Source organism: Ambystoma mexicanum, chromosome 11 (assembly GCF_040938575.1).
Source record: "Ambystoma mexicanum isolate Mex_15411 chromosome 11, UKY_AmexF1_1, whole genome shotgun sequence".
Classification (NCBI taxonomy): domain Eukaryota; kingdom Metazoa; phylum Chordata; class Amphibia; order Caudata; family Ambystomatidae; genus Ambystoma; species Ambystoma mexicanum.
In genome coordinates, this window is record NC_090934.1 from 865,353,983 (window position 1) to 865,368,420 (window position 14,438).

At 43.9% G+C, this 14,438-nt stretch overlaps 1 protein-coding gene across 2 annotated transcripts in view; it reads left to right on the forward strand.

Moving 5' to 3' along the window:
- Window positions 1–14,438, forward strand: part of LOC138503848 (6-pyruvoyl tetrahydrobiopterin synthase-like) — a 101,742-nt gene that overhangs the window by 75,137 nt on the left and 12,167 nt on the right. For both annotated transcript variants that reach the window (XM_069623905.1, XM_069623906.1), the window contains exons 3-4: window positions 2,074–2,096; window positions 3,454–3,510. In XM_069623905.1, coding sequence (XP_069480006.1) covers window positions 2,074–2,096; window positions 3,454–3,510 — 80 coding nt within the window. The remainder of the gene's footprint in view (window positions 1–2,073; window positions 2,097–3,453; window positions 3,511–14,438) is intronic.

Consider the following 14,438-nt stretch of genomic DNA (forward strand, 5'->3'; position numbering starts at 1 on the left):
GTTTATGCAGTAAGGGTAATCATAGTCACTGGATATATTTATTCATTTATTGATTGATATACATTTAGCAACAAGGCTTTGTATAACACAACATACAAAAGATAAAATACATTCAGCATATTCCTTGCAATCTGATTAAAAACAGTCTGATAAAAAGCACAGATCATCTTAACGAAGACATGTTAAAATTTCAACTACATGAAGATAAAACTGAATAAAAAACATTAGGTTAATATCATTGCCTTGGAAAAAAGTCAACCATAGTGAGGGTATTTCACACACATTTACTGCATTATTATATGCCTGAAAATATTTGAGTCGTAAAAACACGAGGCTTTCACATTTCATAATCAAGTGGAAACTGTTTCATTGACAAGGTTACCGCACAACCGACAATCTGTATGATGGCATACTAATTTATTCTCTCAGCTCTTCGGTGATAAAGCTACCGATACGTTAAATTTGAGTAGATATGTCCGAAAGATGTGCGGGGCAGGGTAAGCAGATATATATTTTGGAGTGGTCGTACAAGACCATCTCTCCTTGCAGAAGTCAACAGTCGATGATAGATTTTCAATATGATTAATGTTTTCTAGAAAAGCACACTTGCCAATTTTCCCCTTGAGCCAGTATTTTATGTGTCCAGCAAGGAATGTAATAGGGCCCTCGTGTAACCACTTCTTATGTAGCTGTTTTAGAACACCAATTGTGCCAATCGGTATTTTGTCATCAAGAGCTAGAAAGCCCTTCATATAGGGGACAATGATAGTTTCTGTATGTACAGTCGTTAGGCGATGATAGAATAAAACACATTGAGCCATATAGATGTTCCAAATACCCATAATGTTAAATTCTAAATATAGATATTCAACACTAATGCATTGTGGAAGACAAAATCTACGTAGTTTTGCTTCAAACCTAATGATTTGTGTTTTAAATTTTTGGCCCCAGATTGCGATAGCATATGAGAGCATTGCCAAGATTCTGGTGTTATAAATGGACAAAACTGCCGATGTGCAAAAGCCGTTGTTACGACCAATGAAAGCACTAAGTGCATTTAGTGATATCATACATTTCAGTTTCAAGTCATCCCAGTGTATGGCCCATTTTAATTTGTCATCCACAATTACACCCAAATATTTATAATGACTTTACTTGCTCGTGTGGTTCTGAAGCCAATGTCCAATGCAGTGTCTTTGGCCTAAGTTTCTGGGTAAATACCATGATTTTACTTTTCTCAGTATTGATCTTCAGGCCATTGTCCTTCGAATATGAGACCAGGGCATTCAGCAATAATTGCAAACCAGCGGGAGTATAGTCTAAAAGCAGGAAGTTGTCGGCATAGGCAAGCCAGCCCAGGGACACCTTTATTTTTATGGGGTTGGCACCATGAATATTAAAAACCTCAAACATATCGGCAAGGTATAAGTTAAATAAAATAGCTGCAATCATACACCCCTGTTTAACCCCACGTTGGGTTGGCAATGATTTCGATAGTAAGGGTAATGCATTCCAAGTGCACAGGCACCTGCCGTGTTAGCATGATTTCCGTCTGGCTGTAATGGCAGAATTCTCTTTGACCTCTGAAAACAATGATGAGATGAGCCTTTGATGGAGATGTTGGATTCCTTTTTAATGGTCTTTACGTTGTGGGAAGAATATGGGAAAAACATGGGTGCGGAGCAATCATAACCCGTACCCATGGATTTCCCGCATTCCCCAGTGTTTATCTGTAAAGTGAAAAGCCAAAAGGTTGTGAAAAATCTCTAAAACAGGATTTCGTAAATGAATCCGTCTGAGGGTGCCACTGAGGGAGTGTACTTTCCCTTGAACTACTAGTACTTTTACCAGTGACATAGCCCACGTGTCATGAAAAGTACCCCCAAAATCCTGTGATGTCTACCGCACTGCCCACTGACTAGTAACTCCTACACTGTGTGACCCGTAATGTTTTTTTTGCTTTCCCTTTAAGCGTCACTGAGGTCTAGGTTTACACTCATGGACCGACGCCATGTTCTCTTTTGCAATCATCTTCCTCTGCCCACTTCATACCTTTTCCTTTTTACTTTTCAGTGATTGTGACACTGCGAGGAAAGGTAAGTCTGAATTACTTCAGTTTCCATTGACATCTTACATTTTGTAAAAATGACCAATGCGTTTTATATGCGTGTGGCGTTTAAAAGCTTTGTTTCGAGGACATGCCCATGTATACAGGTGACTGCGTGGAAAATAGAACAGGTATATTTTTGTTCTCGAGTTGCCGGGGTGCCTTTGTCATCCTAAAAAGGTAAATGCCGCTCCAAGTGCTCATAGGTGATTGTGGTGCTCCCTCAATGACGGAGGAGAGTTCTTATGTGGGTGTAAAAGTAGAACATGACTTATGTGCTCTTAGGTGGCGTACAATCACGAAGGGAGTCTAACTGGCTGTGTCTTTTGCTGTGATTAAGTCCCCCTCTATAGCCGATTCATGTTCTTCAGTATCTTTTGTGGTCTTGCAAATCCAATATGTGTAGGAATTTGATATCCAGACCATTTCTTTCCATGATTACGTTGGTCTTCCATGACACCGTTTCTCACTCACAGTGGTTGTTCTGAACTAGTGTGGCTATTTCTATATTGTAAGGTTGCTCTCCTGGTCGTCTTTGTAGTCTTCCCATGCTTCTGGTGGGTTCCTTAGTGAATTTCAATGGCTTAATTGGATAGCTATAACACTGGCTATTGATTGATGATTGTTTCTCTCTTTGTCATGAGGTTGGATTCCTGTATGGCTCTACATCTTCCTAAAGTGTGGGCGATTTGTGGGTATTCAGCATGTTGTATGCACGTTTATTCAGGGAAATCTCAGTGTTCATGTTCCAATCCCGAAACAGTCCAGAGGGTGCTTTGCTGTTATTATGCATTTTAGACCTACTGTGGTGGTCTCTGTCCTAAAGTTGGATTGGCCAAAAAGCATGGGGTTCTCCTTGCAGCCTGCCTTATCTGTGCTGCATGGTGTAAATCTGTATGCCAAATGCCTCATTTTAGCAGAGGTGTGCCTTTGGGTTATAATGGGATCCTTTCCTTCTTGGCCATTAGATTTCTGGTTTGGTTGGGTGGTCTGCATGGTGACATCAAATTTAAGGATTCTTGTAAAGTAGGACCACCCCCAAAATGTTTTGTCTTTGCTTAGCTGAAACATCTTGTCTCCTGATGCCATATCAGTGCTGTTGGGCTCGGGGTAAGGCTGTGCTCCTGGGAAAAAGTAGCTGGACATAACAATGGCCTCCAGGGAGCCAGCTTGAGGGGATTGGGATGTAGTTTCAGGGGTTTCCGTTAAACAGGAACATTTCCAGAGCGCACATTACTTGCTCTTCACAATGGGATTCCTTTATCATTATTAATAAAGAGTGATCACGTCTGTGTGCCATGACAATCTGTGTCAATGATTTACTCCTGATTTCTTTCGACCCACAGATCGATCCTGTCTCTGGAATGGTGATTAATTTGACGCAACTCAAGGAGCACATGCGGGTGAGCATGCCTGGGCCTATTTTCTTTGCAGGAGACGATTCCACAAACGGGCTAATGTTGTCTTTTGTCTACCTCTGGCCCCTTCCAAATGTTGCCTTGCCAAAAAAAAACAAAGGCTGAATCAATTGCTCTGGTCATTTCCACTCAGTGATATGACTTCCTTCACTGAGTAACTGTTACAGGGAGTTTTCAAAGTCACTACCTGTGGCAGGACTTAGAAAAGACAACCTATGTTTAGCAAGTTTATTCACAACCCTAGTTGAGCAAAACTATGCTTTTAAGTAGCATTGGCACTGCAGAAAGGCTGAACAAAGGAAGAAGGGTTCACTGTTGTATAGTACCCATTACCCTCAAGCTGATAGTCCTTGTCCGTCCCATCCAATTGCTTGAGTATATGCTGTCATACTGAGCCCCAGGCTTGAGTCTTCAGTGGTGCCAAGCATTGCAGGCAGTAGAACTGACCGGTAGGGCTGTGCACTTATGGTGCAGCAGTTGGATGGGTTTTCCATCCTCAGAGTCTCTCCTTGCCTCTTAGTTGGAGTTTGTGTTTTCTGTAGCGCAGCCCTGCTTCCTTTGGATGGCTTTCAAATGCTCCGAGTGCACACTCTGTGGACATCTGTTGGTTTCACATAGATTAATACAACCCAGTGTCAAGGTTGTTTTTCTCCCCAGCACCCCGATAAGTATCTTAGACTCCTCAACAGCGTAACCATTAGATGTGCTCTGGGCAACATAGAAATTTGGATTTCAATGCTCTGAGACACTTCAGAATTATGCACAACCAGAAAAAGGCACAGGTTAGACAGCCCCACTGCATCAGTAAGTCTGTGCTTGGGAAATAAGTACACGATAAAGACTAAAAGGCTTCACACTCCATGTTCTATCAGATGGTTTGTAGGGTGGTCTTGAGGACATTCTCAAGTGAGGGTGAGCTTCAATTTGTTAAGGTCCAAACTAAGTTATGTGCCTGCTCTCCCAGATACCCTCCTTACCCTGCCAGTTCCCTTGAGGGGTTCCTATGGTGTTGTGAAAACGGGGCACTCTCAAAGTCATTGAAAGACTTGTCTGGGAATCCTCCATCTGCATTCACCACTTCTTCCCAAGCATCCTCAGTGTGCAATAGTTCCCTCATTGTGTTAGAAGGGGACAGCAGAATGAACCTAGAATGTGTAGAAAACGTACTAAAACCGAATTTTTGGGAGCCCTGATCTTGCACGAGAACATGCAGAGTTGAAGCGATTCAAACTCTGCCAAGAGGAGGGCAGGCACATATCTCTGTAAATATTCACCCCTTTTGCAGCCAACGACAAATGCTCAGACTGCAGGTCAAATCTGGGATTCGACGCACACAATTATTGCCAGACAACTCCTTGCGGATCCCTGTACATCTTGCTTGCACCCTTGTTATGCCATCCTGGCTGCACCCAGTATACTGGCACAATCTGGGGGAGAAGCGAGAAATGTAGTTGCTTTCCCCAAGGTAAACCCTGCACCTCCCCGCTCAGGGCCACACTCATCTAAGCCATGTCAGACTCGGATTCCTGGGTGCAAAATCTACAGTCTCTGCATAGTCACCAGTGAACGGAACGCTGCATGTTCTCAGACGCTTCCTTCCATAGAACACATTAGGTTGGCCTGTCTGATTGGGAGGCTGCTACTGCACCACAATCTTAGCTGTTCCTAGGATTTCTCTCCCATTCTCTTCTGAGGGAAATGCCTTTCAAAACGCTGCATAGAGCAAGACTAAGAAAATCCGCACAGATTTGCCATTTGCCTGCCTCTGGGATTTGGTCCATCTCGGGCAGTGAATTCGGACACTGTCTAGGTACAGCAAGTGGTTTCAGCAAAGCACAAGGACTAGATTCCTCCCGTATCATCTTTCTCAACTTGCGCATTTAGTTATTGTTTCTGAAATTCCGTTTCTAATTTAATAATAATTTTTTGGGATATCATCATCCTCTTACAACATGTTTTACATATATTATCCAAAAACGCATTTATAATTATGTATCATTAAAATTCATTATATTCAAAAAATGTGATGTCTAGAACGTTATAAATTAATCCCAACCACTGGCATTGCTCAGAGGAAACTCCCAGTCCATCATCTCCGTGCTGCTAAAGAAGGAACCCAACCACATGCAAAGTCCAGCCCGAACTACTCTTCCAATGCCCCCTTTCTACTGAAGCTCAAGGAACCCCAAACATGTTTTAGCCTCGTTGGGCCTCATCAGTGAAATGCAGCTTGATTTACTTCTAAAGTACTCTTAAACAACTACTTTTGTTTTAGGAGACTTGATTTCAGAAATCTTCACAGTTCCATTAGAGAGGTCACAGCAGAGACATGTCCCTGATGAAGGATGCACACATGCAAAATGCACCGGAATCGCCCTTTGAGCCTGTGCCTTCAGTTCAAGAATTTCGTAAAGTCATGTGAATCCAGTTACACATTGTGTGTGAATTTATGATCAGTTTATGAACATGTATGCGTGAGTCAGTAAGAACTAGTTGTGAGGTTCTGACAGGCGTTTACCCAGTTTCTAGCCTGTACGTTTTATTACTATGAGAGTGCAAGAGTGTTTCTGGTGGGACTTAAATAATAATCAATACTTGACCCAATTTGGAATACATTTTTGATGTATATTGATGGCGCCCACTTTGCATAACAGTGAGCAAGGAACCCATGTCTGGGCATACCATCTCTCACCTAGGGAGACAAACTATTGGCAAAACTGTGATGGGTAGAATGGTAGGAATGAATATTAAACCCTGGCATTCCTCTAGGTAACTTTCCATAACATACGTTTTTCCATTGTTAAAATCCATTACACAGTATTTTTAAAAGTTCACATTTTCTTTGGACAAAGCACGAGCAACATGTGCGTGACAGCAAACTCTGATAGGTTGACATACATGGCCTGGTGTGCTTCATTGGGTTTTTATTGAAATGCAGCATATGATTATAGCTCATGGCAAGGCTAGGTCTTTCAGTCCATTGTTTACCAAGCCCATTGCTGGTCATCTGCCCAGGTTATGGCCCATGCCCAATAATCTGTACAGCTACACAGACAGCTGTCTACATTATGAAATGGCGTTTCTTTGTTCCCACTCCCACACAAAAAGACTGATTATCCATACCCAATGTCTTCCAAAATTTAATTTCTGATGCATCCTGGTCTGGTCTCAAGTTAGGAGTAACCTGGCCAGGCTCATACGTAGCATTTCAGACGCACTTACTCCCTAAAAACGGACAAATCCCTCCATCAAAAATAAACGGAGTAATGTACTTCTCTAAAATACTGGAAACAATGGGCACATAGGAGCTTGCCCCCTGCATCCAAAGATATGTTTAGATCAGGGGTGGCAGCAGATAAGGCCTCTTTTAATTCGAATGGTTTTGCAGGTGCAAAGAAGCATGGTTCATAAAAAGATATGTTTAAGAATTAAACCATTTTTATTAGCCTACAAATACCCTCATTAAGAGCAGGCATTGCTTTTATATGGACTACAAATCATTTTTTGCTCAACTTAAATAGGGAGTATAATACTATAATACTGCTACTTCGAAATATTATCTGAAGATTTGGGTTACCTATGGTTTTGTATTCCTAACAGCTAACACAAGTAAACGCTGCATGCTTACTTCCTAATTGCATGAGAGATGAAGCCAACTGGTAGGTTTGGTGTTAAAAAGGGTACTTGACATCCTGAATATTGATTTTGATTTTAACAATTTCTAGGCTCCAAACATCTCTTGCTTTGTTAAAACATTCTTCGATAAACATTGAATAAGACATCCATTTGCCTATTAGGGTTCTCCATCCCAGGATCTCGTTGAATGATTTCCATGTAGTCGAATGGCATCTGATGGTGGGTTCTCGGCTTTAAAGTTCAGAGGCCCAGTTCCACACATGAGGTCACAACATCTGTACTCGAGTGCACACCCAAGATGCTTTTCCTGAATTCTCTTCTACAATATTTATATGTGGCCACAACAGTGCTGGATCGGGCCATAGAAGAAATCTTAGCAGCGCATGTTCATAGCTGTGGAATGCTCTTACATGGTATGGTAATGTTTATTTGTAAAGCGCCTATACACAAATAAAGTGTTCCAAAGTGCTCACAGACAGAGGGAACAAGGGGAAAAAACAGTCGTTCAGAGCCCTTGAAATTCTGAGACGATACAAGTCTGCACAGGCAGAGTAAGTGCGTAGAATACAATTAACAGTAGAGATAACAGCAAATGGGTCTGACGACAATTCTGCAGTTTTTCGAATTGCATTAAGGCACCACCATGGTGGGAAGGAAGACGAGGGGAAGCAGACAGACTATCTTAAAGCACGGTGCAGCAGACGGTTCAGGGGAGCTGGAGGGGGGGGCAGGTGTAGGGGGGGTGACTTTATGGGCTGCGGGTGGCAGGGGTTCTCGCTGGACGTTGGATTTCCCACTCTTGCTTCCAGTGAGAGGTTCCCTGTAGCTGCGGGTGCAAGGCTTCTTCCAATCAGGTTCGGGAGCAGAGTGCAACCCTTGCCGATGGAGATGTGCAAGAGTTACCAATGCAGCCCTCTTCAGTACACTTCACAGGACGGGGGAAGGAGAGTTCTAGTGATGGTAACCGCACACCGACGTCAGGCATCCTCACACTCACGGTTGTAGAAGTCCTTGCAGGACAGAATACCGCGAGGCTGGTAGGCTGAAATTCGCCAGGAAGCTGCCTTATGCCACATGCTGCGACCACCAAAGTCCCGGCTGCAAACGCGGAACGGAAATGGTTCTAGTGAGGTAGCCGTCTGGAGAGCTGGGCAGTCCAATGGGTGGCCCAGGAACACTTCAAAAGGCTCAGGGCAGCTGGATGCTCGAGAGCACATCAGGACTGGGTTGGTCCCACTTCAGTCCAGGGATTGAAGCACCGCACAGGGCCTTCACAGATCAGGTAGTTAAACAGGTCTTCACTAGGCAATATGCAGGAAGGGATGCTAAGCCTCTTAAAGACTCTTCTTTTCAGTGATCTGTTCTTCTATGAGGGATTCTTGGTCTCAAAGCTGATCTGCAGAAATGGCTGCAGGATGCGTCCTCTTATCCAATATCCAGCCTGAAAGCAAGTCCAAGGCCACCAATTGTCAGGATCTGCAGCATTCAAACAGCCAGTCATTGTCCAATCAGGGACAACTAATGGTTTCACTCCTGCCCCACACCTAGACCTTCTGGTACCACAGATGTGCAGTGGGACCAAACAGTCCCACCCACGTCTTGGGCAACACATGCACAAAAGCATCACTAGCCTGCAAAAGCGGCAGCTTTCCCAGGCAAGTGCATCACCTTATATGGGATTTCCTGGCCTGGCAAGGCAGGAAGAAGGCCAACCTACAATATGGCCAAAGAACAAGTGAAATTCTCATGGCTTTGCCATTTTAGGGTATTAGCTACGTTTAGTAGACATATGTGGTAATCACGAATCTGCACACTAGAAATAACACAAATATTGTAAAAATGTAATTGCTGTCACCAGCTTGTATTTAGACATATAAAAGTAACCAAAAATTCCAAGTGTTAAATGCCAGAGTGAAACAAATGTATCCCCATTGCACTACATTGTAAGATCATGTGTGCAATGTTAAAAAAGTTACAAAAGTGTAAAGGTTTAGAGAAACATAGGTTCCCAGTACTGATAGTCTTAATGACTGATCAGTTTCCCCATAACAAATTAGCAAAAAGCGTGGGCAGTGGAGCTGAGGGCTTTACTACCCCTCTAAAAGACAGAACATGTTAAGAAAAACAAAGCAAAAATATTGGGGGTACATAGAATCTATTTAGCGGAAGTTACTAAAAGAGAAATCTTTCCTAACATCCTCTCTAGGCACAGAGAGCTTAAACATGATGGTAGACTGTCTTGATTGGGCACTGTCTGATAGAACAGATTATTTGACCTTGCTCATATTCAGTGGAGGGACTCTCACAATTTGGAACATGTTATTTGCTTGCGGCTGCAACCTACATAGCTGATGTGGACCACTTGCTCTCTGTGCCTAGAGAGATGCCCCTCACTAATGGCGCCCAACAAGGCAGAAACATTTGTCTGCAGGGGCTGTCGGTACTTCTGTTCAAGAGTATTTACTTGTAGTTTGGTACTGGACTGGCCTTTCATGCATGACCAGACTGAAATGCAAAATGGATATTTCTGGTATGGCACAGAACCAAGCAATAATTGTAGACCCTCCCAAGTGGTCACCGTGCCATGGAAAAGGGTATTTGGCCTTGTCCATTCTCAGTAGAGAGACACTTCAAGCCTTTTAAAGCCCTGTGCCCATGGAGGAAATATGAAAGGCAGCCATAAGGGCAAAAATTGATGGCTTTTCTAAAAACGATTCTATGGAATCCAGTTCCAAAGCGGAGGCGCAATTTAGACAGGCACTTTTGCATAAACATTTTGGTTGCAAGATTCTATTTTTTTTTCCACAAGAGTATTTTTTGTGTTTGTTGTTGTGGACATTTTCTTGCAGCCCACTCGGCAGATGGGTGTGAAAAAAAAAACATCTATCTAAAGAGTAAGACAGTGTTCAACCAAAACATAGCCCAAAATCACTCCAAGGGGTACCACTGGCTTTGGTTTAATTCAGAGGAAAACTGAAGGCAGCCGGATGTAGACAGTTAATGCCAAAAAATAACCCATAAAATGATGTTACACATGTATACTGAAAATATGCACTCTATTGTAGGATTACACATTAAGCAGTTATACATTCAAATAAATCCTTTTAAGTAGAACACAGCACACGGTTAAAAACCAGTAAGGGCCCTAGTATAGAACCTTCGCACTTAAAGCTAATGTAAGGCCAATACCCAGGAGCAAATCTGGTGGCAAACCCTATACAATATAATGCTAACGGGTGGGCTTCATAAACAGACAGAAATATATTAACAAATCCTTGAACCACCATGTCAGTACACGGGTTGGACAATTGTTCCCTACAATCTTTACCTCATAACACACATGCACCTGAAATGGAAGATATTAGACACATAGAAGACATTACATAGGGGATGTGAACGAGGGAATCCAGGGACAAAAGGCCACACAAAAAAACAGTAAAATTAGAAAACGTTCTGGGCCTAATTAGGTCCCAGCTCACCCCTAGATACACTTCGAAACAACAATTGCAGCAGTGTCCAATGATAACTTATGGGACAAGTTAACTGCAGTGATTTATACTTAAATGTCGCTAATAAATCCATTGTACGTCTAAAGTCACCGTTTTTAGTAGAGAACTACGTGACCAAAAGGGGATACAGGGAAAATATCCAAGTCCAGCTAAGTACCTGCTTTTAGGAGGTCAAAGGCGTGTGAAAGTTTTCTCCATAGAAAACAAATGGACAAATCCCACAGCAAAGCCGGTGTTATAGGGTAAAGTAACAAATACTAGATCTACTCTACCACAGGGGAGGTCAAATAAGTAAAACACAAGGGAACTCCGGCAGGTACCTTTTGAAGAGCTCCACTCCAGGTTCAAGACCCAGCAAGCTGGAGAAGGGTGGTTGCATAGGATAATTTGAGACCAAGTAATGCAAGTAAATGGTTATACATGGCAGGGGAGGAGGGGCTGCAAGACCCTGCTACTACTGGGCCCAGAGGACCCCAGCTATGATAACAAGGAATATACCAGGACCCCAGGACATGGAGACAAGTGATCATGGGGCCAGTCATGGTGCATTCTCCGTGCAAATGGCAGTAGAAGTATGGGGCTTCTTTTAAATGTCTGGGAATGGGATCCAATACCCAGGGACATGAACCCCTGACCAGCGACGACACAGATAGATGAAAAGGAACTAGCCATACAGAATATCAGGCTGCTGGTCCTGAGGTGATAATCCGGTAGAAGAACTAGAAGCGTAGCTGTAGAGTTCTTCCTACCAATGTACTCCTTTGTATTTCTAATCAAACTACAAAGGAATCAATTAGCCGAAAGATGGAGATCACTGCATCCGTTGTTGGAATGTTCAGACACCGTTGGTACTGTAGCGTTGGAGATTTCAATACCGTTGACTGTAGAAGGGAAAAACCTGAGATCAGAACAAGATAATCTCCCAAGAACCAGAACAAGAATAGGACACCAGAAAAATGCGAAAGATTTACTGAATATCCAAAATTCAAGAAGAAAGCAATGAGATCAGATTTAGGACTTCCCACTCTGGGTCTTTGGCAAAACACTTCCGAGGAACTCGTACACCACCCAATCTAGCCCTAAAACCCAGCCGGCAAAAGGATACCTAGACAGAAAACAGTCTCTAGTCCAGGATGCTACCCCGACGAAACGAGGACGCCTGCTGGCCTATGCGCCAATGATCACAGTCTCTAGTCCAGGCGCTTTGGGATTTTGGATGGTGTAGGTTCGCTCTAGGCAGTTAGGGGAATGGAAACCAGACCCAAGGTGATCTGGAGAACGGTCAGCAGCATATGAACAAGGAAGGTACTGTAGTCCAATAAGCAGGAGCAGGTTGTTAGACGGTCTGGAGTCAGCAGCGTGTGAGCAATGAAGGTAAGATCCAAGCAGGTCGTTTGACGGTCCGGAGTCAGCAGCGTGCAAGCAATGCAGGTAAGGCAATCCCCAAAGAAGGAGCAGGTCAGAGTGGTGGGCCGGGGTCGAATGCCAGGGAGGGGGGACCAACACAGACAAAGAAGGGCAAGAAGGGTCAAGAACAAGAGCAAAACTATGGGCAACCACTAGCCTTGATTCGAAATCAGAAGCTGCGAGTGCGGCAACCGGGAAGTGTTTATAACGGGTGAGCGCAGCCTCGCTTGTCTCCTCCTCTGCGGAACGCGATAGCGTTGCGCTTGTGGAGAGGATGCCACAATCGCCATGGTAACAATGCTGTATGAGTTCTGATGCGGCTGTGGGTGTAACGGGGTACTGAATGTTGTGTAAGGTTTGGAGAGGTTTTGCCAGAGGTTTTACCAAATGGTAAAGACGTCAAAGAGCGTTGGTGTTGTTTTGGGTCAATCCTGACACAGAAGCAGCACATAGAAGGAACTGGGAAGGCTGAGGAACCCAACCATAGTCAGGTCAGTTCAAAAGGGGCAAGAGGGGCAGCCAACCAACAAAGAGCAGTCCCACAGCAGGAGCAACAGTTCTAGGCAACCACTTAACCAGTCCAGGGAGACTCCCCAACTCGAGGCATTTCGTCCAGGAGGATTTCGCAGGAGGGGAAACGCAGGAATGGCCACAAACCAGTCCCACGATGGCACAGCCAATGCAGCCAGGAGGCATGACTGGAGAAAGATGAAGAAAAGCTCAAGATGAGATTCGAGCAGACTTACGAGAAACCAGAAGGGCAAAGGTGCTAGGGTCCAGCCAGAATGGCTAAAACAGGTCCTCAGATATAGGAGCCCCTCTTCACACTCTTCCAGCAATTCAGGTGAGAAAGGAACATGGTCTCCCACTGACGAGTTCTCTCAAACTTGGGCTGGCCAAGCCAGCCCAACAAATTCATTACAGGTAATGATATAAAGAATTTGGCAGTCAGCTTTCCAGCTGGGTGCTGAAAGCCACAAAGCACACCAGTCCACTGAGATAGGGTGTGTATTGTGCATATCTAGGTCAGAAAATCGGGCTACCCCAATTTAAACCACTTTAGAGGGTTCAGGGTTGGGCTCAGAGTAAGCCTACTCAGCACAATGGCCATTTTAGACCCACTTCATAGTCCACACAGGCAAAGGGCTGACCCAAAACAAAATGGCCAAGAAAAGGGCTTAGAAATACATTAGTACCCCAATGGCTACCACATTAGTGCACTGTGCTACTAATGCAGTACACATGTCTGCGCCTCTAGTGCATGAAGCCCAAAACAAAATTACAGCCGTCACCAGCCCAACCAACACACTTGTAGGGTCATACAATCACCATGGGACCAAAATTGGGTGTTTAGAAAGCACACATGCCTCGATAGCTAGATGGGCTACTGGGGCAGCACATCACAAAAAGGGTTGCAATGACAGAATAACTTCAGCTGAAGTCCAAAATAAGTTAAGAAACCAGCAAAAAGAAAGCAGAACATATAGGGGTCCCACTTAGTTGCTCCCGAGAAACCCAAAAATGTAACACTTTTCAATCTCCCTTGATTAGGGTGCCTTGGAATTTCTTATAAACATGCACAGAAGTGGACGCTATATAGGAGCAAGTTCAAGTTACTTGCTGTGGTGAATATTGTACTCATAATCCATATTCTGCTTTTCTCTGTATGATCCTTCTACCATCTCAATTAATAGGAGTCCAACTGATTGCAATACTGATAAAAGCATTGACGGTTGAGACGGATACCTTGTGCAAGAATAGTCCAATGCAGGAAGTGCAATCACGCATGCACCCCTGCAGTTTTCCAAATTAAATGAAGCGGGGCAACATGCTACGGGCCCGTCTCCTTACTTGTGACATCCCACGAGAAAAAAAAAGAGGACCGAGTACAATAGCCCCCTTGGTGAATAACTTATACTGCTCTGTTCACATAATAGTATGTGCTTTTGTACTGTGCCAGACACCACAAGAGTAGTCAAACCGTGCCAATGCTTGTACACAGAGCTGCATATTGTGCCACTCCATGGATAACCAAACCATGGGGGGGCGGGGGGGGGGGGAGGGGGGGGAGGGGGGGGAAGGGTGAGTGAAACGGGAATAGAATCGAAAGAAGCAGGTGGATGTTTACTGGTGGGTTTAGGGGAGGGTGTGTTAATGTGATACTGGGAATGAGTGATTAGTACTTGATAACAGATCAAACTAACGCTGATCAAGAGACGGTATGCAACGAGCTTGTGAAAACAAGAATTGTCCAGACAGGGCAGTTTCTAATACTAAAGTGGGTGGTAACATATTTAACATTCTAAAAATCTAACTGGCTTGTGCTCTCTAGTAATGGGGACATTTTGTTCAGGTCACAGG